Here is a 25,681-nt window from a genome sequence, read left to right as displayed (position 1 = left end):
TGATGTAAATTTGATCTTATTTTGATATCACTCACCCTTGCTTATTGTTTATGTATTAGTGCGATCGAGTTGCACATAGCGTAATAACATACAGAGGTACATAAAATGAAACAATAACAAATTTACTCAATTCATTTGCCCCTTTGGAACTTTTCGGCAATTTGTTCATCAACGCCCATATTTAACTTTTGATTATTCCAGACCATGAAGACAAGATCATGGTCACGTCTGGCGTAGTAGTTAGTATTAAGGGGACTTAAAAACAAGGGAGTTATTAGGTAGGTGAAATAAATAAATGCTTTACAACCTAAAAGATATCTTATAAATTAGATTTAAAATTAAACCTTAAAGGAGCTGGCCGCGTTAATCGTGATGGCCAATTTTACGAGCAAAAAATAACGTGAAAACGTGGAGAATAAAAATGTCTGCAACACTACGGGGGCTCAGAAAATAATATCGTACGTGATTATACACTGTGCCAAGTGGGCTAGTACTTAAATGAGTTCTTTATAAGGGGCGCCGCATTGCTACTTTTTTTTTACGGAGTTATTTACTCGAGGCACGAGTTAACAACTAAAAAACGCTTGTGCACATAGAGCAGTGATGTATGAAAACGTATTACACTGGATTAACGTATACATTACGAGCACGAGTTAACAGTCTACTTGCACCAAAAACAGTAAGGTTCATTACTCTTCGCAAATAAGCACCCCGTGTAACCTACAACTTTATACATGCAAATAAGGTAGTTACAACTATACCTATACATAATAAATGAGTCATATCAAATATTCCGCGTACTGAGATCAAGGTTGCTCCAAAGGGAGGATACTGGCCTAGCTAAATGCTTAAAGCTTCTGCCGAGTTATATCTCTATCCCTTTAGAGTTAAAGTCGAATTTAGATTGAAACTTAACTAAATCAAAGCAATAAACTAATTATATACTTAAAGCTCGGGCGCGATATTGCATTGTTATTACGTTCTAACTAAATTTGCAGTGAAGATTAATGTTATATCGTGAGAATGCCTTTGGCAAGTGTTTTTTAATAGTTACGAGTTTAACTTCTTTGTTGGTAGCCGCAGACACGTTCTGACAAAAGCAGTGGACGTTCACATTAGTTTTTTGCACATTTTCGTGAAGGCCGGTCTCATTGTGCTCATTCCGTATCCTATTCCGCTCACGCAAATTCATATCAGTTTTCTCCCAAAGACAACAATCCTCTATTTGCTATTAAGCCCGTATCGCTTGGAATTTGCAAATACAAATTGGATGCACGGCCCGCAGCAAACACATACGATACGAGTACACTGCGAATTTCGAAAGAACCTTCGAATGTGGGTCACGCGTTATCATTAGCAGCAAACAAAAACAAACACAAAACCACCTAAACGACCTTTCCCAGTGGCGAGGCCGGCTCACATCACAACCGTTCCGTTCACCGGTGCGCGCGGACATTTCGAAATTCGATTTTCGTATTTCGAACGGGCGCGCGGTTAAAACACGCGCGCGCGCGCCGGTTTTCTCGACGCCACTGTTTCCCGCGCGGTGACAATCATCGGTGCGCGAACAATGAACCAAAATATGATGCTTTAAAAATTTACATAACTTAGCCGAGGCTCGTTGCGAAATCTGGATACGAGTATAAAGATGGTAAGTTAGTATATCTGCGTTATCTGCGCAACATGTACCGACAATAGCGTTTATCGCCATTGTTAACGTATAATTCACTTTCCGACATATGTCGAAGTGAAAAAGGTGAAAACATTACGCTTCAACTGTAGCTATAAACTTCAATATACCGCTCATCCGTATCTAAAAAATAGAAATAAACATACAAAAAGTAATAAAATTACTATGCTTGTAACAAAGACATGTATAAGTTACTATTTGTTTCTTCTATTTCAACCATCAAAATGAAAATACATACCGGTCAAAATCATAAGTATCATAACTCTCCTTTTGCGTTGCCCTAGTCGGATAAAAAGTAGTACAGAATCAGAATCCCAATTTGTTTTCCATCAACTCCCAGATCACGAACCCTATGAAACAACATCTTCACAGTTACGGCGATTGGTCGCCAGTAATCATATCGAGTGCACACCGGATCGTAATTTTTATGATGAGATGAAATTGGCGACGTGACGTCACGCGACGGGAGCTGCGCCCGCGCGGCCGTTGCCCGGCCTACTTAGAAACTTCGTTGTGGAACTTATGTCTTTGGAGTAAGGTTGAAATTTACATGCAATGTTATTGGAATTAGGACAAACATAGTAGGTCTAAACAATATTTATTACATTTTTTATTACGTGTTCCAGAAAAGTTGATGAAATTTAGACGCGTCTCGTAAATCATTTTTTCTTGTCTTCGACTGTAATGGTTGAATTAAGATTTCGTATACCAAACTGTAATTGGATACTTTCATGTATGGGCTCTCAACTCAACTATAATATTCATTTCGAAACGGTTTCGGTCAAGAGGACGAAACTACACAAAAAGTAGGTACATACTCGTACATACGTTGATTATATCGTGGATTCCATTAGAGTTGTACCTACGCCTTGTTATAATTTTCTTAAATTCAATAATTGTGCCATTTTCAACCAAAAGGGTACTTATTGTCGCTTGTCAGTAAGGCGCTATTTCCATATAGCTTTAATTAGAAATCAACCCTATCAACAAGCGACAATGTGGTACCTTATGGTTGAAAACGTCACAATTATTGTTAAAACCGCTATAAAGTAATAAAGTTTGCATAGTACATCACATAATACCTACTCGTACACCCACGTCGAATATAACCATAACGATAAAATTACAGACAGCAAAAATCGCTATCAAATCATTAGGGAAAACAATGTCGGCAGTTAACGAGGCTTATTCTGATTGTAATAACTGGTAAAATTTGATCTTCCTCTTTTTAATTGATCTATCAGCTGTCAACCAGACCAGAAACTGATATGATCTGTCTCTGTTAACAGCTGACAGATAATATCCATAACAAATCCGATCTAAAATCTGATCTGTCAGCTGCCTTCAAGCAAAATTGTCCCTGTTAACAGCTGACAGATCATATCCATAAAAAATTTGAACAAATTCATAACCAGTTATTACAATCAGAACAAGACTCGCTAGTCGCAATTTCTCAAACCGAGATAATAATTCTATGACAGCCGAAGCCTAGGGGATGATTGAATCGATTACCGACGCCTAGCGCGATAAATACAGGGTGGCTAAAAAATAAGTGCATTCCCGTTGCCAGGGAGGTTTTGGGATTATACTGAGCAACTTTCACTATAGGACCAACCACGAAATCGCGAAAAAAAATTTTCCTCCCATAGAAAATGGACCCGCCAAAATGTATAAAACACATATTAAATCACATTTAGAAACGGGTCTATCGCGAATTTATTTTGTTACCTTTATTTACCGACGTTTCGACACAGGTTTCACTGGTCGTGGTATGTATAAAACAGTCAAATTTATTGAGATGCTAAAATTGACATTCTCATAGTGGAAGCCGTACGAGCCCAATTTCAAAGAAAAACTGCAAACAATGTACAGTTTAGCCATTTGGCACACGCAGTTTTTGGTTTTTTTTTGCGTGCATGAGGCATCAACATGAGGAAAAAACTCAAAACTAGCATCTAATTACTTTGCAACGCTTGTGAATAAAATGCTACTTTCTCATCAGTTTTTGAATGGGCTGGTGTGGTGAAAAAATCGTCGTGGTTTTGATATTCTGATAGATAATGACTATAATGGTACTTACTACTATATAATATATATATATCGTCATCCTTCATTTGTAGAATCACACCATTGCTTTACTTACCTGAAACCAAAAACATACACTTTAAAACGCAAATAACTTGTCAAAGTAACAAAGCTGTAATAAACGAAACTTTTATTTACATTACCTACAACCAAAGAGGATATAATAAGATAGAGCGGTACTGTCATAGTAGATTTTGTAACCACAGTAAATTCACTGCCATCTATCGACACACTTTAAAACTAAAAATGAAGATTTATAAAAATACGATAAAATGTATTTAAATATGGATAAATGATTTTTTTTATTTGCATTAATTATTTTTATCATTTTAACCCATGTTCTTTCACTGATATGCGTTAAAATTGTTAAATAACAAACGAAACCGTCAACGCCATGTATACGACAGTAGGCCAAAGCTAGTAGCGCCCTCTGATCGAGAATCAAATTTTCTTGATTTTCGAGGCACGTTTTTTCCTTAGACTATATCCATCTATTACGGAGTTATATCTATCTTTGCTACAACGAAAAAACCGGCCAAGCGCGAGTAGGACTCGCGCGTTCCAAGGGTTCCGTACATTACACAATTTTTAACAATGTATTTTTATGTGAGTGAAATGTTTTTAATTTAATTTTCTTATTTACCCCCCAAAAGTGGTTCCCCATGTTTAAAATTCATTTGTTTACGTTACATGTCCGTCTTAGGGTCACAGAACTTACATATGTGTACCAAATTTCAACTTAATTGGTCCAGTAGTTTCGAAGAAATGAAGCCATGACAGACGGACAGAAAGACGCACAAGTTATCCTATATGGGGTCCGTTTTTTTCCTTTTGAGGTACGGAACCCTAAAAATAATTTAAGAAATAAGCCGGTCTACGAGTAATAAGCCCATTCAACCACTACTTAAGTATAGGGTGGACTAAAAGTCAGTTTATATTTACATACATAGCTGTATGTAAAACACCCATCCACCCTATATTATGTTTTTTTTTTATAAAAAAGGTGGTAAACGAGCAGACGAATCGCCTGATTGTAAGCGATTACCGTCGGCCACGGATATCCGCAACACCATTGGGGTTGTAAGTGCTTTGCCGGCCTTTAAGATAAGAGAACGCTCTTTTCCTAAAGGTTGAATACCGTGGGCGACAGTTCATTCCACAATTTAGCTGTGCAAAGCAGGAATTCTCTGAGCTATACAGATGGCCATCATTGATTAATCGCAATACCCACTAACTCGAACAAACATTTGCATACATATTGAACGTTCAGTTGAATTAAGACGAAAGACCATTCATTTCATTTCATTTCATTTCAAAAGATCAAACCGGAAAAGAAATAGGATTCATAAGTATTCATACGAGTCACGATAGCGTGAAGCCGAAAAATCAATGGACATATATTTGAATCAGGAATTTGCAAAAGATGGCATTCTAAAATTTTAAAGTGGAAAAATTTACTGCCTTGCGTGAGACTTAAACCACTTTCACCTTTTTACACTTTAAAATTTATTCAAAACTGTTCGCAGACGTTTCTGCTTGTTAAAAATTAAATTAGTATGGGTAGCGCATCGTATGGATCGGTGGAAAGATTCGCTGGCTATGGATGAGGTCTTGGTAGCTCAGTTGGTAGAGCGCTGGTGTATCTACTTATCCAGAGGCCGTTATTATGGCCGGAAATGATGTCTACAGAAACCGGGAATCAACGTTTACTGGCCGCGAGTGATATAAGAAGGAAAGGTTTCACCTTAAATGCCTGCGTGACATTCTGAACATCTTCATGGTCGGATCGTGTCAGGAACACAGAAGTGCTACGCCGTGCTAATGTCAGCGGCATTGAAGCCTATCTAATGCGGCGTCAGTTGCGATGGTGAGGTCATGACTCCCGTATGTCCAATGACAGAGTTGCTAAGCGCATCTTTTACTCAAAGTTGCATAGTGGGAAGCGGAAACAGGGCGGCCAACTTTTGCGATACAAAGATGTACTGAAGCGCCACATGCGGAGATGTGACATTGAACCATTGCACTGGCAGACTTCGGCACAAGATCGACCGAAGTGGAGGCATACAGTGAGTATAAAAGTGCAGGCCTTCGAAGAGCAGAGACGAGTGGAACTCGACGCGAAGCGTGACGAGTTAAAGGCCCGACAACCTGCGGTCATCAACTACAATTTTGTCGGAGGGGTGCTGACCTGCGGTGAGTGTGGCCGTACATTCACGCAAAAATAGGCTACGTCAGCCACCTGAGAGCTCACGACCGTCGCTCTCACTAGCCAGTACAAACCCAGTCGCCGTGGCCGAAACCGGCCAGGACAGGATGATGATGAAGAAGGAAAAAGCAGGCGAGGCTGTTTAGTGACACAAGGCAGGCTGAATACGTATAGTTTAATGTTTAGGTATTAAGTTGCGCTATTTTCACTTAAAACTCAAAGAACAAAACGTAAACGTCGACCAAGGTTACGTAATTTACGTAGGTACTTACAAACTCTAACAAAGTGCTATAAATCACTGCGAAAATATCTATTCTTTCGCTAGAACTACGAGGACTGTCGAAAACTTTGCCAGAACACTACAATTTATTGTTATAATTAATATCGTTTAAGCTACAATTATTGTACAATCTTATTCTATCATTTACCAAAAGTATGTTTTAGCCATTTTAGCCCAAGTTGCGTAAAATCATGCTTTTTAGTCTTTTTTTAGGGTTCCGTACCGTACCTCAAAAGGATAAAACAGAACCCTTATAGGATCACTTGTGCGTCTGTCTGTCTGTCTGTCTGTCCGACTGTCACAGCACATTTTCTCCAAAACGACTGGACCAATTAAGTTGAAATTTGGTACACAAATGTAAATTTGTGACCCAAAGACGGACACATTACATTGTAAACAAACGAATTTTAAACATGCGGGCCACACTTTAGGGGGTAAATGAGAAAATTAAACAATAAAGTTTTTCAAAATTATCGTGTTACATATTAAATGAAAGACCTTATTTTAAGAATCTCAAATATATATTTCTTGTAATTTTAAAATAAATTGTTTAGAAGTTATTAAACAAAATAGACAAAAAAACCGGCCAAGTGCGAGTCGGACTCGCGCACGAGGGTTCCGTACCATTACGGACAAAAACAACAACAATAAAATCACGTTTGTTGTATGGGAGCCCCATTTAAATATTTATATTATTCTGTTTTTTAGTATTTGTTGTTATAGCGGCAACAGAAATACATCATCTATGAAAATTTCAACTGTCTAGCTATCACGGTTCATGAGATACAGCCTGGTGACAGACAGACAGACGGACAGATGGACGGACAGACGGACAGCGGAGTCTTAGTAATAGGGTCCCGTTTTTACCCTTTGGGTACGGAACCCTAAAAATGACCATTCCGGTCGTATATATCGGTCATTGGCGTCCAAAAGGTTAAACAAGGCGATGAGAGCCAATGAGACAAGGATAGCAGAAATATCAGCTAAAACAACACAGCGCACAATCGCACAAATGTTCGGCCATTTGGAACCAGCGACACTCCGACAGAAAGTAATTAGCTACATGGCCGTATTAAATGAATAGCCGTAAGCAAACAACACTGATCCCAGTCACCAGGCCACGTATTCAATTAACGGAATGGGAATCGGAATCGCTCATAACGCTCACAAAGTTAGTTAAAATATCCCTAATTGCGCATTGACATCGCCGAGATGAACTCTTATTTGAGCGCCAAAGAGTACTATTTTGTTTGAATAAGCTTAACTGGTTGAAGCAAGTTTTGTATATTATTTATTTATTTAAACGTTATTTTATTTTGTTTTAACTTAACATTTAAAACCTTCGTGCTTTGAACACATATTAAATCACATTTATAATCGGGTCTATCGCGAATTTATTTTGTTACCTTTATTTACCGACGTTTCGACACAGGTTTCACTGGTTTTGCTGGGACGTCAGTAGCAGCGACACGCGAACGCGAAGCGATGCGGCGCAGGGTGAATCAATCCTTTGATACCTATAGAAGTGGACTACGTGGGCGATCTCGTTGCGAACGCGAACGCCGTGGGCCCGCCGCGCCGCTTCGCTTCGCGTTCGCGAGTTGTTCGCTTACGTAAGACGCAGCGTAAGCGTTGCAGCACCATAAGTGTTGCAAAAGTTTAGTCGATATTAGCGATATTCAAAACAATACCGTTATCGAAGTTGTGAATGTGCTTTTGCGCATTGTTTTCAAAGAAAAGCCCTTCCAAGTAGTTGAGGTGAAATGTTAATTAAAATAACCGTAATTACGCGACAGTCGCAGCCCCAAATTCGGCCGATTCGGGCGCCAAAGCCGCAATGTTTGTATTTTATTAGGACAAGTTTCGCTATTTGCGTGCAAGTTTGTCCGCTTCCGTTTTATTTGCAAGGATACCAACTTGGAAGTAAAGGGTAACTCACGATACATAGTACCGTTACAGGTACAGCGAGCTGCAAAATAGCATAGACACATTCATTACGAACGAATTTGTTCGTAAACTAGTGATCCGCCCCGGCTTCGCACGGGTTACACAAAACCTTAACAAAATATACTGCTAAACCTTCCTCAAGAATCACTCTATTGACAGGTGAAAACCGCATGAAAATCCGTTCAGTAGTTTTTGAGTTTATCGCGAACATACATACACACAAACAGACAGACGCGGCAGGGGACTTTGTTTTATAAGGTGTAGTGATTGGGCATGCAATTTTTCGGCTGGGTGTATACGTGGTGTACACGGTTCGGCGCTCGGTCACCTAATTCATACATTTGTCCATAAGCGTTTGAGCTTTAACCGGAAAATGAATGCGGTAAAGGAAAGCACCATGAGGAAACCATGAAAAGAAATGCACATGTGTATGTGTAGTCCCCAACCCGCATTGAGCCAGCGTGGAGACTGCAGCCCAAGCCCTGACGTGTAGGAGAGGAGGCCTGTGCCCAGCAGTGGGACGTATATAATATACCTAGGCGGAATTATATTGGAAAGAGTTGCATGTTAGATGAATAAAGGTAGAGAGAAGAATCAAAATTAAAATTGCAAAAATACTCCAACACACTTTTGCCATAGGTGGTCGTGGTTTTGCCACGATGTGCTAGGATATATTTGGCCACGTCGGCTGTCACCATCAATTTGACGCTGACTGTACTGTTGAAAATAGAAACAATGCTATTACTCAAACTAAATCCGCGTCGAACGTGACTGAGCACGAGAAAAAATGGGGATAACGTTGACGGACCAATCTGCATATGGAAATGGCTAAAAACCGGATTTGCAATGCGGGCAGATAAGGGTTTTATAGCGAAAATCAGAGACCAGCCAGTAGTAAAGACTACAGTGGACCGAACACGAGAAAAAATAGGGAATAACGTCGACGGACCAATCTGAATATGGAAATGGCTGCCAAACGTATTCGCAATGCGGGCAGATAAGGGTTGTATAGCGAAAATCAGAGACCAGCCAGTAGTAAAGACTACAGTGGACCGAACACAAGAAAAAATAGGGAATAACGTCGACGGACCAATCTGAATATGGAAATGGCTGCCAACCGGATTCGCAATGCGGGCAAATAAGGATTTTATAGCGAAAATCAGAGACCAGCCAGTAGTAGACTACAGTAGACCGAACACGAGAAAAAATAGGGAATAACGTGACGGACCAATCTGAATATGGAAATGGCTGCCAAACGGATTCACAATGCGGGCAGATAAGGGTTTTATAGCGAAAATCAGAGACCAGCCAGTAGTAAAGACTACAGTGGACCGAACACGAGAAAAAATAGGGAATAACGTCGACTGACTAATCTGAATATGGAAATGGCTGCCAACCGGATTCGCAATGCGGGCAAATAAGGATTTTATAGCGAAAATCAGAGACCAGCCAGTAGTAAAGACTACAGTGGACCGAACACGAGAAAAAATAGGGAATAACGTCGACGGACCAATCTGAATATGGAAATGGCTGCCAACCGGATTCGCAATGCGGGCAAATAAGGATTTTATAGCGAAAATCAGAGACCAGCCAGTAGTAGACTACAGTAGACCGAACACGAGAAAAAATAGAGAATAACATCGACGGACCAATATGTATCTACAATATTGGGTACTACTTAATACATCAGGACAGTTGGGTAATAGGACAGTCCAGTTTTCTTATAAATTCGGGTCGACTAACTCGTCCGACCACTTGGTGAACCATTATAGACCTTAACGTGTATGTAATAAGGTTGACTCACCGTGTACAGTCAGCTCCGAGTCCCGATTCAGCTCGTACAGCCGCAGCGCCTCGTCCAACTCGAGTTGGGTGGAGATGGTGCACGGGTCGCCTTCTTCATCTACCCATTTCATGGTGAACACCTGATGATCAAATTGAAAATATTAAATATTTTAGTCACAACCAGGTTTATAAAGACTTACCCCCTTATTCATAAAACTATACGGGCTGAATTTAGTCAAATTATGTTTTATCCATGAATCTAGTATAAAACTGGATCAGGCATGAGTGGTGGGAAGAACTGTCAGAACGGGATAGTCTTATGTATCTTTCAGTGGGAGTAGCAGAAAAAGCGTTATTGTTGTTTATCCTTGTTACAGTCTCACATTTTTTTTATTCAACACCGTAAATTTATATGGTTTATGGTGGGCTACAAATCTACACGACAAACAAACTGTTGTTTACAGGTGGCCTACCGCGAAACGCGAAAATCGAAATTTCGTTATTTGCCTCTCTATCGATCGAATATGCAATGTGCTAGTGACGCCCTCTATGCAGATTTGCGTAATATAGGGAATATTACCGAGCGAAGGTCTCCGTTGTAGCTCGGGTAAAAATTCTTTAGTATATGTGCGGCTGTTCTCTACATGTCGCATTTGTCATCTCTCGTGAAATGTTATGATATGAGCTAATTCTTTTTTTAGGGTTCCGTACCTCAAAAGGAAAAAACGGAACCCTTATAGGATCACTCGTGCGTCTCTATGTCTGTCTGTCCGTCTGTCACAACCTATTTTCTCCGAAACTACTGGACCAATTAAGTTGAAATTTGGTATACATATGTAAGTTTGTAACCCAAAGACGGACATGTAACCTAAACAAATGAATTTTAAACATGGAGGCCACTTTTCACTTCACTAGGGGGGTAAATGAGAAAATTAAAAAATAAAGTTTTTCAAACTATATCGAGTTACATATCAAATGAAAGAGCTTATTATGAGAATCTCAGATACATTTTTTTTATAATTTTAGGATAAACAATTTAGAAGTTATTCAAGAAAATAGGCAAAAAATTACCATTCCCCCCCCCCCCTTTATCTCCGAAACTACTGGGTCTAAAATTTAAAAAAAATACACACAATAGATCTTTACCTATAGATTACAGGAAAACCTATTAGCAATGTGCAGTGAAGCGTGAGTCGGACTTAATTACTTAGTTTGTGATCCGACCCCTACGAGTTTTTAAAGACATTTCACTTACGTAACTCACGTTTCACATAAAAAATACATTGTTTAAATTGTATAATGTACGGAACCCCTGGAACGCGAATCAGACTCGCACTTGGCCGGTTTTTTTTTATCGAGTCCATTCAAGCGAGATAGCGCTATGCACGTAGGTATATATACCTAGATATCGATGTTCCGCTCGCACACCGGAACGGCATGCGGAATCGCATCCAATGTGAAGACCACCTTATTTCTCCGCGTGCTATTCTTATCATCTTATGTACATGTATTTTATTCAAGTAATGACATTTCACTTTTTAAGTAGAACACCATTGTGAACACAGTCTAAAGTATCAGTTAAACACACATGCGCTAACGCATGTAAACAGTGATAACACAATGAGACAAGGCTTCACATACGCGCGCACATGACGGTGTTTAGGGATGGCAACTTTTTTCAGGTATTAGTTATGTGTCAAACGTGAGGTGAGGAAACAAAAATATTGTGAGACGGCAAACTGTAAACTGAGAGACATTAGTAGATTGTTAAAGAAGGGATGAAAGGCACATATTTCTGCCGAGGTAGTTTGACGCTCAGACGCAGTGAGAGCGCCAATAGTCCGAGGCTGAAATGATGCCTTTCACCCGAGACTACTTTTCATTTCGAATACAAGCAAAGTAAAGTTTTGTGTTTTTAGTTTTAAACATGACTAAGTATATTTTTTTATAGTATGTCTAGAGGGTACTTTTAATTAACCATTTAAAAGTATCGTTATTTATGGAATGGGGAGTTAAATATCAGAATGGAAATTGTATAACAAATCCATTTACAGTACATATGGTGCTACTTTTCTGCACTAGTGCGTAAATAAGCACATTTCGTAACTATGTCAAAAATTTAAACTGCCATATGTACTGTAAAACGTTGTACGATACACGTGCGAATAGGTAATTCACAACTCGTGTCGATTTAAAACACTCCCTTCGGTCGTGTTTTAATTTATCACCACTCGTTTCGAATTTCCTCTTTTTCGCACTTGTATCGTAAATAACTATTGAAACCAAATTTAAATTGCTTCTCATAAAAATTGAAAAAAAAAAATCGGACTTGGAAAGTAAAATGCTCTAGTGCAGAAACGTATCACTTTCTGCACACTTATTAGAACGACAATGACCCTCTTTCAGAGCACGAGAAATGAAAAATAATATCTCATGTATATAGACCGCGACCCAGGCGCAAATTTCGTCAGTCATCGCCTCCCGAGCGACAACTCGTATAGCGGTTAACGGCTATGTATGATGAACCCTCGTGAACGTCAGCTGCCGCTCCGTTGGTGGGTTGAGGAATGCGTATTTCCATTGGCCTCCTTGGCCTTCCATTGGGCTTGGCTCTGGTCACTTACTATACGTAGAGACTAGAGACAACCATAGACCAACCTATGATATGCGTTATGTCCATATTTATTCAACATCGCTGATGTAAGAAAAAAGAACTTGACAACCCTAAAAGTGTTATAGTGTTAATAATTACTGCAGATGGCTAATGAGCATTAATCATTGAACACCTGCAGGATTTATAGTTTTATGGATGAATGGAAATAACTATTATGTGAAATATTGCTGTTTTTTTTACAAATGTTTGTCACTGACTCCGCTGTCCGTCCGTCTGTCTGTCTGCCGGTCTGTCACCAGGCTGTATCTCATGAACCGTGACAGTTGAAATTTTCACAGATAATGTATTTCTGTTGTCGCTATAACAACAAATACTAAAAACAGAATAAAATAAATATTTAAGTGGGGCTCCCATACAACAAACATGATTTTTTGAAGTTTTTTGCGTAATTGTACGGAACCCTTCGTGCGCGAGTCCGACTCGCACTTGGCCGGTTGTTTTATCTTTAACCTTCTGTAAGGACTAGTTAGTTAGTTTTGCTGAGCATTATCCGCAAATCACCATCCTAACCTAACCTAACCACCCCAGCTCCTCCACGAAGCCTAGCAAAGTCTTCAGGTTGCTACCTGCCTCCTTCAGTGTGCATGGATTCCCTAGGTATTTGGTCTTATATACTTCTACCTGTTTACAATCTAGGGAATATGTTTTGTTGTTTCTTCTTCTTCCAGTAAAGACTAAAATTAAATAAATAGATCTGTACCTGATCAGGCGGAAAGCGGCAGATAGCAATCATCTCCTGCGTAAACTCCTCCAGCATGATGCTATGGTTGATGTACGTGATCATCACATCCCCATTGTACACAGTCTTCACCTTCACGTCATTGTCGTGGTTGTCCTGGTTCACCATTTGAGTCGGCATCATTACACAACCACAGGGTTATCTGGAAAGCAATGAAGTTTTTATACCTATTAAAAAAGATGTAGTTTCTTTATTAGGGTGCGTTGGGGTAAGATTGAAGGGTTTTTTTATGACGGGTAAGACAAAAAAAAACCGTAATCCGTATCCGTAAGTGAAATTTCTATAAAGAAAAGTACCTACCGTATGTAATTGCATGAAATCTATAGTAATTTCAATTGTATTTTTTCTTATTTACTCGCACGTAATGCATGTTAATTTTAAGATGTAATGTTTTGAAAAGATGTGTCGCCGGTCCCATATTGGGATACCCTCCTCCAATTGAGGGGGAATTTAAATCTTATCGAGGCAGAGGAGGGTTAGAGCCGGCGTAGCTTTATTTGATGTTCATAACCACATTGTAATATGCCTACTTGAATAATAAACTATCTTTATCATAGGATTATAAGGAGGACCTTGAATGTCCTGTAGTGTTAGACCTAAAAACAGTGTGTTACATTTCCTCTATATATCCTGGTCTACTGGTGTAATAGTGTTAAGTACATGACATACTGTATTGTCAGTGGGACACTCCTCCTTTCAGGCAAACTTGGCTCCGTTCGGCTCAGCATTGATCCGAGCAATTATTAGGGTTGGCACAACTTGATGTCCCTTTGCGTGCACGACCATAGATAAGATAATCCATATTTAAATTGTATACTGTAATTTTTGTTCTGTTTGTTTATTTTATCTGTGTTATTTTGTAATCTATTATAAGTGAATTGAACTGTATTTGCATGCATGCAACTGTGCTTACTTATGGCTAATAAATATTTGATTGATTGATTGATAATGATTTCAATTTTGACAACCCTAAATAGTCGAAAGGGTTAGTGCCATACATTAGAAAGACAGCATGATTCGTCCCTGAATCTCTGTCAAACTTCGGTTTTGTAGGAAGTGTCCTTTCTGTACGGTAGTACTGTTACTTATTCTGTGGTATTGTTTAGTGTAAAAACATAGATAACCTCACCCATAAAGTGCATCAGAAGAAACTGTTCAAAGTTCAGCTTGTAATACACTTATAAGATGGGTAACCTAGGTAAATACAAGATAATGAAGTTAATCTGTAAGACATATTTATATTTTATTTCTAATAAGCCCTACTGTAAGGCTTAATTACCAACCTGCTACAGGTATTAAGATAATAAAATTATTATTTGTTTGTTGGTGGTTATACAGTAAGTGCCCATTCACGCTTCGCTTCCTGTTTCGACAATTATAATAGCTACTTTACCATAATAACATGACAAACATTCCCATAACATGAATCACTGATACTTACGCGATATAACCTTTAAAGATGCGTTATTTGAACACGAATAAGCCACTAAAGTGAGATGATGTGTGGGATCACAGTCTCATTGAAGATTTACCAAAAGCAAGAAGCTCACAGAACTTTATCAATTAATTCCAGTGATAAAACATCAACAAAAGTTTGACATTTGCAACTGACACACCGCTAGTTCCTGACATTCCATGGGAAGTTGCAGGTAGGCAACAATAGAAACATAAAAACTGTAATTCAGAGCCGCAATTGTCTCTTTTTCACTAGGGCTACTATACCAGTGTGTGACAGAATGAGATATACCGGCCTGTTGGCATAAAGTGTTGCCAGCATATTAACTTTATGGTGATTTTAAATTTATTTTCGTAATTGAGGCTTTTGTTAGGTATTTTGATACAAAATCTAATTGTCTTTCTCTGCTATTAAGCCGCTAAAAGATAAATAATATTCAAAAGGTATTTTTATTAAAAATATAGAGAAAAGCATGTAAAATTTTAATATTTCTAATCACAAGTGCTTCCTTATTTCTAAACGAATCGTAGGCCTATTCTCATTTCCGTCACTTCATGTATTATAAATGAAATCAACCAATCAAAAGTACTGTTGTCAATTTCGTCAGTTGCTAATTCGTCAAAATTAGCTTGAGTTGCGATTACGGTACAAAAAAAAACATTACGTAGTTTACTGTCAATCAATTGGAGTCTTTTGGGTTTGGTTTGGTAATTTTTGTAATTGAACATTTCCAAAGTGCATTGGTATTTTTTGTTATTTTATTTTAGTTGTTGATTTCTGTAAAAATTAAGTTTACGATGGTGAGACATGTTTTGATTAATTACTTTTGTAAATAGGTCAAATTTAATAGTTTTGTTGTGATGACTAATGCCTGGATTTAGCGAAGGCTCGCCAGATCGTTTATCGTTTCGGTTGTTTCAGACGGAGCAGCAAATGGATTGTGCTTTGGATTTGATGCGGAGGCTGCCGCCTCAGCAGATTGAGAAGAATTTAACAGATTTAATAGATCTCGTGCCAAGTTTATGTGAGGACCTTCTGTCTTCCGTGGATCAGCCATTGAAGATTGCTAAAGACCGTAGCAACGGAAAGGACTATTTGCTCTGCGATTACAACAGGGACGGTGACTCGTACAGGTCGCCGTGGTCAAATACGTACGACCCTCCTCTAGAGGATGGCTCTATGCCCTCAGAAAGACTAAGGAAACTAGAAATCGACGCCAATCATGCGTTCGACCAGTACCGAGAAATGTATTTTGAAGGTGGAGTCAGCTCAGTATATTTGTGGGACATGGACCATGGCTTTGCAGGTTTGTAACTGCTAATAAAAAATGAGCTTGTTGATAAGGGAATCATCTTCATCTTCTTCCTTGCCGCATCCGGCAATGGCGACCCCATTAACAATTCTGGTCCTGACCAGGGACCGGCCCGCTATCCCTTATCCGGGTTTTATAAGGGTATTGCATAAGGCTTAACTCACCATACCCTTTGCTAGACAAAACCCTTCATTTTGCTTTTAAAAACCCTTATATTTGTGTACACACATTTGTGTAATAGGTAGCCCAATTACCCTTACAAAACCCTTATCATCCGCTCACCAACACCTTGCATATTGCTTATAAGGGTTAGCCTTCTAAAGGGCTTCCCTTTTAGCATATAAGCGTGCAAATTTAAGTCGTCTACCTTGTTCATAAAGCACACATTACTTTGAATCCGAGCGATTGTCGGCGGCGACGACGGCATTCTTTGACTAGGCATGTATTTTCTTTCCTTTTCTAATTCTCTCTTTCACGCAAAGGGAAACCTTTATAAAAAGCGCTTAAAGATAAGGGTAACCCTTAAGGGCTAGCCTTATTTTTGGTTAGCTTTTCGATAAGGGTTAGTCAAAGGTAGGGGTATGAATGGGCTTGCAGATCAAAAGGGAAAGTCTTTCAATGTGTTAGCAGTGTTTAAGGGACGCCCATTGAAAGGGTTTTATCGTGGAAAGGGTTGTCCGGTCCCTGGTCCTGACTCTGATAAGGGAATAACAAAGCATTAGTATTAATAAAGCATTAGTATGATGTTAATAAAGCATTATTTAGGTCAATTGAAGAAATCTAAAACGGGCTGTAATTAATCAGCCTTTGTGTGCACCTACAAGTACTGCTAACTGTATTAAGTATTTAAATAATAATAATTTATGAAGTTTGGTCAAATGAGGAAATATGTTAACACTAAAATGATTTATTTATTCTAAATAGGATTGAACCTGTTTTCCTCATTTTCATTTTCCATGTGCTGTTTTTAGGGTTCCGTACCTCAAAAGGAAAAAATGGAACCCTTATAGGATCACTCGTGCGTCTGTCTGTCCGTCTGTCACAGCCTATTTTCTCCGAAACTACTGGACCAATTAAGTTGAAATTTGGTACACATATGTAAGTTTGTGACCCCTGATGGACATGTAACGTAAACAAATTAATTTTAAACATGGGGGCCACTTTTGGGGGGTAAATGAGAAAATTTAAAAATAAAGTTTGTCAAACTATATCTTGTTACATATCAAATAAAGGAGCTCATTGTGAGAATCACAAATATATATTTTTTATAATTTTAAGATAAACAGTTTACAAGTTATTCAAGAAAATAGGCAAAAAATGACCATTCCCCCTTTATCTCCGAAACTACTGGGTCAAAATTTTTGAAAAAAATACACAAAATAGATCTTTACCTATAGATTACCGGAAAACCTATTAGAAATGTGCTGTCAAGCGTGAGTCGGACTTAATTACTTAGTTTTTGATCCGACCCGTACGGGTTTTTTTAAAAGACATTTCACATAAAAAATACATTGTTTAAATTGTGTAATCTACGGAACCCTTGGAACGCGATTCCGACTCGCACTTGGCCGGTTTTTTTATTATCATACTTGATATTGTTTGATACTGTATATGAAATTTACTTAATACTTACAAATGTGTCAGATCACTACATTATAAAAAAAAATATAGAACATTATTACACAAATTTACTAAGTCCCACAGTACGCTCAAGAAGGATGTGTCGTGGGTACTCTGATAACGATATATATAAATACTTAAATACATAGAAAACACCCAAGACTAGGAACAAATATTCATGCTCATCACACAAATAAATGTCCTTACCAGGATTTGAACCCGGAACCATCGGCCTCTAGGCTAGATCTAGAACCGTCAATGGTCATCATCATCAAGATCGTCATATTTCACAAGTTACTGTAATTCTATCAGCCTTCATTATTAGGCACTAGAACAAGCCTACTCACGACGAACGTGCCTCGCTGTAGGCATCGTGACCGCGCGTGATTTGGCGACTCTTTATATAGGCGATCTTCCCATTGGTTGCGAATCCTCACGGCCCAGGGCCGGATCTAGGGTAGAGCGAGTGGAGCGGCCGCTCTAGGCGCCGGATGGCAAGAAGGGCGCCAAAATGGCAAATGAGAAAAAAAAGTTTTAAAAGACGCGAGTGTTTCGCGGGCCCAAAATACGGTTCGTTTTGCTTTTGGGTAAAGAGCTTCAACGAAGGGCGCCAAAACCCGATTTCGCTCTACCCTGATCAAGGACTCGGGCCGGCACTGCCTCACGCTGCGACGATATGCGAGCAAGTCATCGCTATATACCTACAAAGCGCTGTCTTGGTCTCACTTGGTGTCCGCATCAGTATGATAACCGCTATACCCCACTGTTTCGCGCGGCAATTTCCTCACCAGGCAGCTCTTTCCGTGTGGATTCCATTAATCTATTCTTTTCATTTCAGGAGTAATATTGATAAAGAAAGCTGGAGACGGCTCACAGAAAATCAAAGGTTGCTGGGACTCCATACACGTTGTGGAGGTGGTTGAGAAGAGCTCCGGTCGCAACGCTCATTACAAGCTAACGTCCACCGCCATGCTTTGGCTGCAGACCAACAAGGAGGGCAGCGGGACTATGAACCTTGGTGGAAGCCTTACTAGACAGGTGAGCTGACTATCACTTCTGTAGACTTTGAATTTGATCCTGGAGGATTTCACCAGGTTTGGGAGATATTGAGATATAATGTTTACAAGTCTAACTTCAGGTTTTACACTATATGTGTTCCAAATTTCAACCAATCCGGTCAGCTGTTTATGCGTCATCAAGGCCCGAGGCTTTGGAGCCGCGCGTATTTTTCTTGGCCCAGGCAAGTCTACACTGATCGAGATGTTTCACGCGACATTTTTTTCGCGAGGCGGCTTGCTCTGTGTGGACCCGGCTATTGAGCAATAAACATGCAAATGTTAGGCCCTAACACAATTTTTGTTACACACGCATTTCCCTGTTATGTAAGGTGAGAAAATATCTGTAGAAAATCCTGCTATTTTCGTACATTTTGTTGGGGTCTTGGATGCCAATTGGCGATAAAGATTTTTAAAGGCGATATAAATTTATTTTAGGCGGAGCAAGATTCGGCGGTAAGCGACGTGACCCCGCACATAGCCAACATCGGCCGCATGGTCGAGGACATGGAGAACAAAATCAGAAATACCCTCAATGACATTTATTTCGGTAAGCTTTACTCACTTTTATATTACTGTCATATCTTCTAGGCCCATTGTACGAGTAGGTACGGTCAGCTGCAGCGAAAAGGTAAGCTGCATCACAGGGCGGACACGCCATACATCAAAAATCATTTGCGTTTTTTGTGTGAACGGCACGTCTGTACACGCGTCATGCGTCATTGTGTGAGTAAGTTGCTAAAGCGAACTGAGCGTTCAGCAAAAGCTCGTCAATCTGCTGTCGCGGGGCGAGGTAAATTCGAGTCGGGGCGGGGCGGTGCGTGGCCGTTCTGTATGATATTACTATTACTTATTCTGTGCCTGCATACAACGTCTATAAAGGGGGGGGGGGGTTACTTTTATCTCTGCAGCTGACTGTAGATGTGAACAATTCGTTTTATTTCCTTGTATAAATATTGTAAGTGCGATATTCGGGCGATCTTGTTTTACGATACCAACACACGCATGGGCGTAGCCACGGTGGGGCAAGGCAACCTGATCTCTGATCGCTTCTGGTCTCCGACCAGAATCTAAGAATTTTTAGGCACAATTAATGTAATAACAAAAATAAATATTAAATTTGGTAATTTAAAAATTACTCCGCGAATCGAGCGCGCATGCACAGAGATCGTGTATCGTGTCTAGTTATTTGCAATTTCCGAACGAAGTTAAGGCCAGTCCAGTCCAGACGGGAGCAATTTTTCGCCAATCTGATTAAATTGTCTGATCAAATCAGGTGGTGCAGACGCAAACGCCAATATGGCTCGCCGATTTCGACCACCAATTATGACCGATATTACTAAAAAAATTGAGGTGCATACGCAAAAATACCAATTTATGACGCTAGTATTCGCGTTTGGGGCATTTGTTCAATTTAGAGCGCTCAAATATTTAAAAAATAAAAAAATATTTAAATAATTAAAAATTGCCCCCTAACGCGAATACTAGCGTCACAAATTGGTATTCTTGCGTCCGCACCCCATTTTATCGGTAATATCGGTCATAATCGGCGAGCCAAATTGGCGTTTGCGTCCGCACGGCCTGATTTGATCTGCAATTTAATCAGATTGGTGAAAAATTGTCTCCGTCTGGACAGGCCTTAAGATAGATTATTTACAGACTTTTTTCTTCCTTGTTAGTACCTATTAATTATTAATTTTACCCTAGTCTTGTGCTATTCTCACAACTACAAGATACAAGGTAGTAAGGAAACTATTATTTCTGTTACTACTGCACTCAACCCTTGGTTTACCAATCAAAATAAACCAGGGTTCGAAACAAAACAGTATGTATGTGCAATGCATAGTTTGGGTGCAATATGCAATATTTGCAAAGAGGCGGGAGTCATTTAATATATAATAAAATAAAAATGGAACATAAAACTATAAAAACATTATCTAATCATGCTTTTAAAAAGACTATTTGGACATTGTTGTGTTCTATGAATTATAATGAGACTGAGAAACTATTAAGCCAGGGATTACTTGGATGTTAGGATTAGCACACACACACACACACACACACGCACGCACGCACGCACGCACGCACACACACACACACACACACACACACACACACACACACACACACACACACACACACACACACACACACACACACACACACACACACACACACACACACACAAATGCATTAGAGTTTTGAATGATTCACGGTGAGTCACGGTTAATATCGGGAGCTCACAAATAATACAAAAGGTAATCACGGTCTATATCCCGGTCAATATAAGTCTAGTGACACAAATGCATGCAAGTTTTTGAATAGCCTTCCCGCTATGTTATTGTTTGTACCTAAATTATATATTAAATATTTTATGTTACAAGTTAAGTTAAGTCTAATGGTTCTTTATAATTCTAACTGATTATATAATACGGGCAAACACTGGGGCTGCAACACAGTGTAAACTAACGCAGTCTCCAGGGCTCCAACTGCATATGTACCATGTATGTTTTGATCAATAAAGATTTATTTATTATTATTATTATTTTGTTGACGCCATTCCGCTGAAGTAGTTGATGGCGGTTTCCGGATCTGAACCATCTCTTCGACCGTTTCCCATAAGGCATAGTAGTATTAATAATTAAGATATATTCAAAGAAATTTACCAAAAAACCTATATTTGACGCAAAAAATACAATGTGCCCGTCTGGTAACTGAGAGCGCAGCATTGCCCACAATCCTATTTATGGCTAGGCACCGCTCCTCTTTCCCCTAACCCTCACTCTCCTGTAGATAATTACGAAAATTTGAGCTGTTTCAACCGTACCCTGCTACCATATACCCACAGCCTCCCCTACTTCTGCCCCACCCATTAAAAAATGCTGGCTACGCCCATGAACACACGTTCAGTACTGTTTACCTTCCGCACTTATTGTATTATACACTATCGTACATTTGTAGGCAAAACCAAGGACATAGTGAACGGCCTCCGCTCCGTGGTGCCCGCGGAGGTGGAGCGCCGCACGCAGGCGCTGCGCCACGACCTGGCCGTCGCGCTGCAGCGCCGGCACCAGGCCCGCGCCGACTGACTGCCCGCCGAGTGAGTATGTGTTTGTATTCCCATTTGTCCCTGCCCCACATCACTGCCGCCATATATGAGGCGGATAAAAATGGGAATAGTATAAGAACCATTGTACCATGTTTAATGCAAATAAATCTAAATTCATATGAATGCACCTATTACTATCTGTGCCCGGCGGGGACAAATGGGAATATACCAGTATGTGTCCCTGACACGGGACACAGTGGACTCTGTGATCCCGTAATATCTGGATCTAGTTGACACTGTACGCTGTTGTTAGGGGAAGACTGTTGTTTGTGTCATCGTCTATCGGAGACCAAGGCGTGATGATGAGGGATACCAAACTATCTGCGCCTGACCACGACGCTACTCACCACCCAGTAGCAAAGTACACACAATACACCTTTAGATACATTATCAACTGTCAGTTCATTGCCATATACTATGTCTGTCCGCTTGTTAGCTGTTTTTCTCCAATCCCTGCCCCTGTTTTGATAACAACAACAGAATGTACCTACGAAAGATTACATATTTGCATTGTATGTATTTCTGATCTGGGACTGGCACTGATGTTTATCGAAAAACGCCATTGGAAAAGATAAATATTGTTTTCATACTTTATTTAAGGTTCGAGGCTTTCTATAAAACGATAATCACTTGGTTAGACTAGGGGTCGGCAAACTGCGGCTCCTTGGAGGTTCAATTGAGGCTCTTCAAGCGACCAAAACAATCACATTTATAGTTCTAAGACCACTGAAAACAACATTTGGCGGATGGCTCTTTTTCTCAAAAGTTTGCCGACCCCTGAAGTGCTGGCATAAACGCTTTGATTTAAGTTTTATGGTTTACAATATCAATAACAAATATCTATTGTTCCAGGTGAGGTGGATACTGGGTGAATTAATAGTAGATATTAACAACGACGTTAGGACAAGCTCAAGTCTCCCATAGCAGTTACAAACAATCTAAACTCAACATTTCTCTTCTTAATCTTTCTAGACTGCACAAGGTTACTGATCGAAACTTGTTAGCTATTAACGTAATTTACGATGCATTGAAGTAATACGTTAACTAAAATTGTATTTGATTGTGTTGCCAATGGGCAAGGATAAAAAAAGCGCCGAAACGATACCGTTCCTACAAAGATATTCAGTAAATACTAACACATTCACTGCCAAGAACACGCTATCTGTGTTAATTTTGTATTGAAAATTGGGCGCTTGGCACTGAAAGTATTATTCAATAATCATAATTATAAAGAGAAATTTTATGTTTGTGGGCTAAAAAATACCTACAACGAAAAATGTTTTCTAACCGTTATTTTACTCCTTCTAATTCTGAATATCACTTTAAAGTAGGTACCCAATGTTTTTAAATTTATCTCGCTTGATTCAGTACTTTACTTGCCAACCAGAAATATAGATTTCTGGTTGGCAAGGCAAGGCTTAACAACCTAATGTGGAAGATGCATGATATGTCCGCCACTCTCGTTTGCTTACACTTATAACTTATATATTTGCATTTTTTGGGAAAACCTTGTAGATCGGTGTGCGGGGTGGAAAAGGGTTAATAAGCTAATACAGTGTTTAGCTAGTATTACAAGTTACAATACTTCATGAATCATATTAAATACATGGTATTTTCGGAACGCTAAACTGAAGAGATTGTTTCTAGTGTTGTTTTTAGAATATTTTATTAATAACATATTACTTCAATGCTATAATATATTTAGAAATAAAGAAAACTAGCAGCAGTGTTAGTTCAATGCAACCACAATGGTGCTTTGAAAGATATTAGTCCATATTTCAAGATGTAATTCGTAATATGTATATGAAAATAGTTATTTAAATATACTGTAAAAATCTAAATTAAGAACGCAATGACTGTCGAGTTTTTGTTTTACATGTATATAATAATTTGATGTAAGTTAGTTAAAAAACTTCACCCAATATGTCATCCATCTCGATTTACTTTGCATTTTTATAGCTTAGTTTTTTTTTAATTTAAAGAAGGATGTTGGTTTGGATGTAAATTATATAAAACAATATTCATTTAGCATTTAATAATTGAAATAACGCATTTAAAAATCATTGAATGATTGTACGATTTGTAAGTATTTGTTCAAGTCCAGACTGACATTCTAATGGTATTTTATTCTTTGTAACTATAAGAGATTCAATATATTATTATTGAAATAAAATTATTATTGTAACAAATAACCATTTATTTTATGTTGCGATTTAATACACTAATAATTGTTATCATATTGGCCTCTCTAAATAAAACAAATATTTACTTGAAAATCGAGTAGTAGAATTTGTTTTAAAGTCCCGATGTTAGGACATCGCAAGGGGAGAGAAATACTGCAGAGGCCATTTTGATTGATTATGATTGTAACTTATAGGGAGTTACATTTTAATACAGTAAGGAAAAATCTCAAAACTATAGAGTTACAAAACATCTTTGTTAGGAGTTTGAGTTTGTTAGCTGTTATACAAAACCCTATATCTTTAAATGACAACAGAATCCAAGCTTAATAGTTAGAATTGAGATCTTGTATAGTATCCAACAGAGAAGTTTGAGATAGGTCAGGCATGCTTTTATAAGTGACCTACCTAGAATCCTGGCTCCTGAAAATATCGATACTACGTGCCAGAAATATGTATACAACGTCCTTATTGCCCATATATTAAGGTAGTGTATACATATTTTTAGCACGTTGTCCGTATCGATACTTTCAGACGTGACTGTACCTACTACTAGCCACCCATTGCTTACAGGTCTTGTGTTCAAACGTAATATGCTAAGACTACTATGTGGCTCTTATGAGGATAGGTTTGTAGGTATAGCTGAGATCTGAGATGGATATCGAATCATAATTTTAGAAATAGGTAACACTAGACAGGTGTGTCACTCCCGCCATTATTCATCTCACATAAAGTCGGACTCGCCCACCGAGGGTTCTGTACTTTTTTAGGGTTCCGTACCCAAAGGGTAAAAACGGGACCCTATTACTAAGACTCCGCTGTCCGTCTGTCACCAGGCTGTATCTCATGAACCGTGGTAGCTAGACAGTTGAAATTTTCACAGATGATGTATTTCTGTTGCCGCTACAACAACAAATACTAAAAAGTACGGAACCCTCAGTGCGCGAGTCCGACTCACACTTGGCCGGTTTTTATTAGTATTTGTTGTTATAGCGGCAAAACAAATACATCATCTGTGAAAATTTCAACTGTCTAGCTATCATGGTTCATGAGATACAGCCTGGTGACAGACGGACAGGGGAGTCTTAGTAATAGGGTCCCGTTTTTACCCTTTGGGTACGGAAGCCTAAAAATTAAGTTGAAAGCCACCATTATATCAAGTCAAAAAACAAAGAGTCAAATAAATCTTAAAGTATGAAGAGTACTTTGACAGGTAGTATTACGCCACAAGTCCCATACTTGAGTCAAAATTATTTTCGTTCTCGTTTTTTGTCCCCAAAAAAGGTGACGGAGTGAACTTTTTGTATGGGATGAGATTTAGTTTTAAATTTTCGCAAGTACACACACAGCCACAGCTATAAAGACATGTTATAGCACTCTACTTTTCATTTATTTATTTGATAAGAAACACATACAAGTGTGACAGAGTGGTCGGAAACAAGACAATGAAAATAATTTTGACCCACTTACGTGTCGTGAGCGTGAGTCTCGACGCCTTTTAACGTTCTTGCCATTAAAAGGGTTAGAAAAACCTGGACAGATG

General features: G+C 39.0%; 2 protein-coding genes across 2 annotated transcripts in view; one reads left to right on the top strand and one right to left on the bottom strand.

Annotated features, from left to right (window-relative positions):
- LOC134746841 (atypical protein kinase C-like) overlaps positions 1–15,156 on the bottom strand; it is a 215,243-nt gene extending 200,087 nt beyond the window's left edge. Inside the window, exons 1-3 of the mRNA XM_063681408.1 lie at positions 14,848–15,156; positions 13,368–13,548; positions 10,013–10,133 (exon numbers count right to left, since the gene is read on the bottom strand). Coding sequence (XP_063537478.1) covers positions 10,013–10,133; positions 13,368–13,529 — 283 coding nt within the window. The 5' untranslated portion in view covers positions 13,530–13,548; positions 14,848–15,156. The remainder of the gene's footprint in view (positions 1–10,012; positions 10,134–13,367; positions 13,549–14,847) is intronic.
- A 359-nt stretch (positions 15,157–15,515) lies between these two features.
- LOC134746831 (F-actin-capping protein subunit beta) lies at positions 15,516–24,234 on the top strand. Its single transcript, XM_063681399.1, has 6 exons — positions 15,516–15,662; positions 15,784–16,168; positions 18,633–18,832; positions 19,288–19,399; positions 21,811–21,949; positions 22,811–24,234. Exons 1-5 carry the CDS (start codon positions 15,660–15,662, stop codon positions 21,936–21,938), a joined length of 828 nt encoding a protein of 275 aa, XP_063537469.1. The 5' UTR covers positions 15,516–15,659; the 3' UTR covers positions 21,939–21,949; positions 22,811–24,234.
- Positions 24,235–25,681: the final 1,447 nt, after the last annotated feature.

Source organism: Cydia strobilella, chromosome 13 (genome assembly GCF_947568885.1).
Source record: "Cydia strobilella chromosome 13, ilCydStro3.1, whole genome shotgun sequence".
In the NCBI taxonomy this organism is placed as follows: Eukaryota; Metazoa; Arthropoda; class Insecta; order Lepidoptera; family Tortricidae; genus Cydia; species Cydia strobilella.
The sequence above is the reverse complement of the archived record's forward strand: the minus strand, read 5'-3'. Positions and strand labels throughout refer to the sequence as shown.